At 43.7% G+C, this 2,159-nt stretch overlaps 1 protein-coding gene across 1 annotated transcript; it reads left to right on the plus strand.

Annotated features, from left to right (window-relative positions):
* The first annotated feature begins 371 nt into the window (after positions 1 to 371).
* On the plus strand, positions 372 to 1,553 carry LOC130719378 (uncharacterized). The gene has a single exon (XM_057570001.1). The coding sequence runs from the start codon at positions 372 to 374 to the stop codon at positions 1,551 to 1,553; it is 1,182 nt and encodes a 393-aa protein (XP_057425984.1).
* The last annotated feature ends 606 nt before the right edge of the window (positions 1,554 to 2,159 follow it).

Below are 2,159 nucleotides of genomic sequence, written 5' to 3' on the forward strand. Positions count from 1 at the left end.
TTACTTTCCTATAATTTTCTCTCTCCAAGTTAATACTTCTAAAGTTTATCATCGCTTTCATATAGGCCTTCTCCGTCGGCTCTATCAAGTATCAAAGTGGTTGGCCCGTCGGACAGCAACTGCTCCAGTTCCTTCCAGTCCCCCTTATCAAGCTCAGCGGCGGTGTTTCCCTGCGGCGCGACCTCCGTCCCTCCGGCGGCGCCCTCTGTCCCTTTGGCGGAGTCTTCAGGTAATCGAAGGTACTTTACAAGGGCCCAGAAGGCTTGGGCGCTGGGAAAGTCACTTGGTCTTCAATTTGAAGGGACCGATGATCAAGCCATTGAAGGAATAGTTGAAGAACTGCGTATTATCAGCTAAAGCTAAGAATCACGATGCAACGGCGGTGGGTTTCATGGAACGTGAGGGGGTTGGGTAGAGCAGAAAAAAGGAGGGCCGTTGTTGAAGCTTTGAGTGGTTTGAAACCGGAAATTGTTTTGGTCCAGGAATCAAAACTTGATTCTAGCCGTGTCAAGACTGTTGAGGCTTTCGCAAACGCTGTCAAAATGGATTATGTGTCTGTAGATGCCGTAGGATCCGCTGGTGGTCTAATTTCTCTTTGGAACCCTGCTAGTTATGCTATGGAATCAGCAGTAAAAAATGTTAGATTCATTGGGTTGCTGCTGAGAGCACTAGTTGATTCCTCGTTGCTGTTCATTATGAATGTGTATGGCCCTAATGTCGATAGTGAGAGGTATGATTTCTTCAATCTATTATCTGAAGCACTGAGTCTGAATAATTGCTTCTGCAAAATTATGGGAGGGGATTTCAATGCCATTTTAAACGAAGGGGAGAGGATTGGGATACAGATGGGAGTGGAAAGCTCCTTCTCTGATTTTGTAGCTGATTCCAATCTTATTGATCTGCCCCTCCAAAGTGATAAATTCACCTGGTACAGCTCCCGAGCCGGTGGACTATGGAGTCGAATAGACAGGTGGTTAGTCAGTGAAGATGCAATCAACAAATTTGATGGGATAAGCCAATCGGTGGAAAATTGGGGCCTATCCGATCGTAGGCCGATTATTCTATCCTTGGGAGCGATCAATTTTGGTCCCAAACCTTTCTTGTTCTACAACCATTGGTTGTTAGATAAAGAATTCGAGAAACTCGTGTCTGACTGGTGGTGTTCAGCAACTACAGTAGGTTGGTCCGCCTTTGTGCTTCAGCAAAAGTTAAAAGGCTTGAAAAATAGGATCAAAGAGTGGCAAGGCTATGCAAGCTCAGTGAGCAGAGTTAGGATAAACACAATAGAGGCTGATTTACAGGTCACAATGGACAGGTTAGCATCTGAAGAGCCAGGGATCGAGCTCAGAAAGAATCGGCTTACTATCCTTGAAGGGCTTTGGCAAGAATATAGGAAAGAAGAGTATCGATGGCGACAAAAAGCAAGGGTTAGATGGCTGCGTGAAGGGGACAGAAACACATCCTTCTTCCATTCTATTAGTAAAATTCGGAAGTCCAAAAAACTTATTTCGCAGCTAGTGGTGGGGGTGTTTCTATTGAAGACCCAAATATGATCAAGGATGCAATATTCAGCCACTTCCAATCTTTCTTCACTAGTGAGAATCGGTTAAGGCCAAAAATTAGATGCGCCAACTTATCTAGACTCAGTCAAGCAAACAAGATGTCATTGGAAAAACAATTTTCAGAAGGTGAAATTTGGGAAGTATTGAAATCCTGTGATGGCAATCGGGCACCTGGGACCGATGGCTTTAATCTCAATTTCTTTAAACAGTTCTGGGGTATTGTGAAGGAGGATGTGGTGAAATTTTTTGAGGATTTTCACAGCACTGGGAAGCTAGTCAAGGGACTCAATGCAACTTTCATCTCTCTTATTCCTAAACACAACTGTCCCTCTACTGTTTCTGATTTCAGACCAATAAGTTTAATTGGTAGTGCCTATAAACTGATATCCAAAGTGCTAGCTTCAAGACTCCAAGTAGTTACACCATTGCTGATTTCGGAAAATCAATTTGCGTTCGCCCAAGGTCGTCAAATTTCAGATTGTATTCTCATTGCAAATGAGGTGGTGGATTTTCTAAACAAGAAACAAGGAGGGGGATTCTTGCTTAAACTTGATTTCGCAAAAGCCTACGACAACATAGATTGGGGTTTCCTCTTTG

Source organism: Lotus japonicus, chromosome 5 (assembly GCF_012489685.1).
Source record: "Lotus japonicus ecotype B-129 chromosome 5, LjGifu_v1.2".
Taxonomy (NCBI): domain Eukaryota; kingdom Viridiplantae; phylum Streptophyta; class Magnoliopsida; order Fabales; family Fabaceae; genus Lotus; species Lotus japonicus.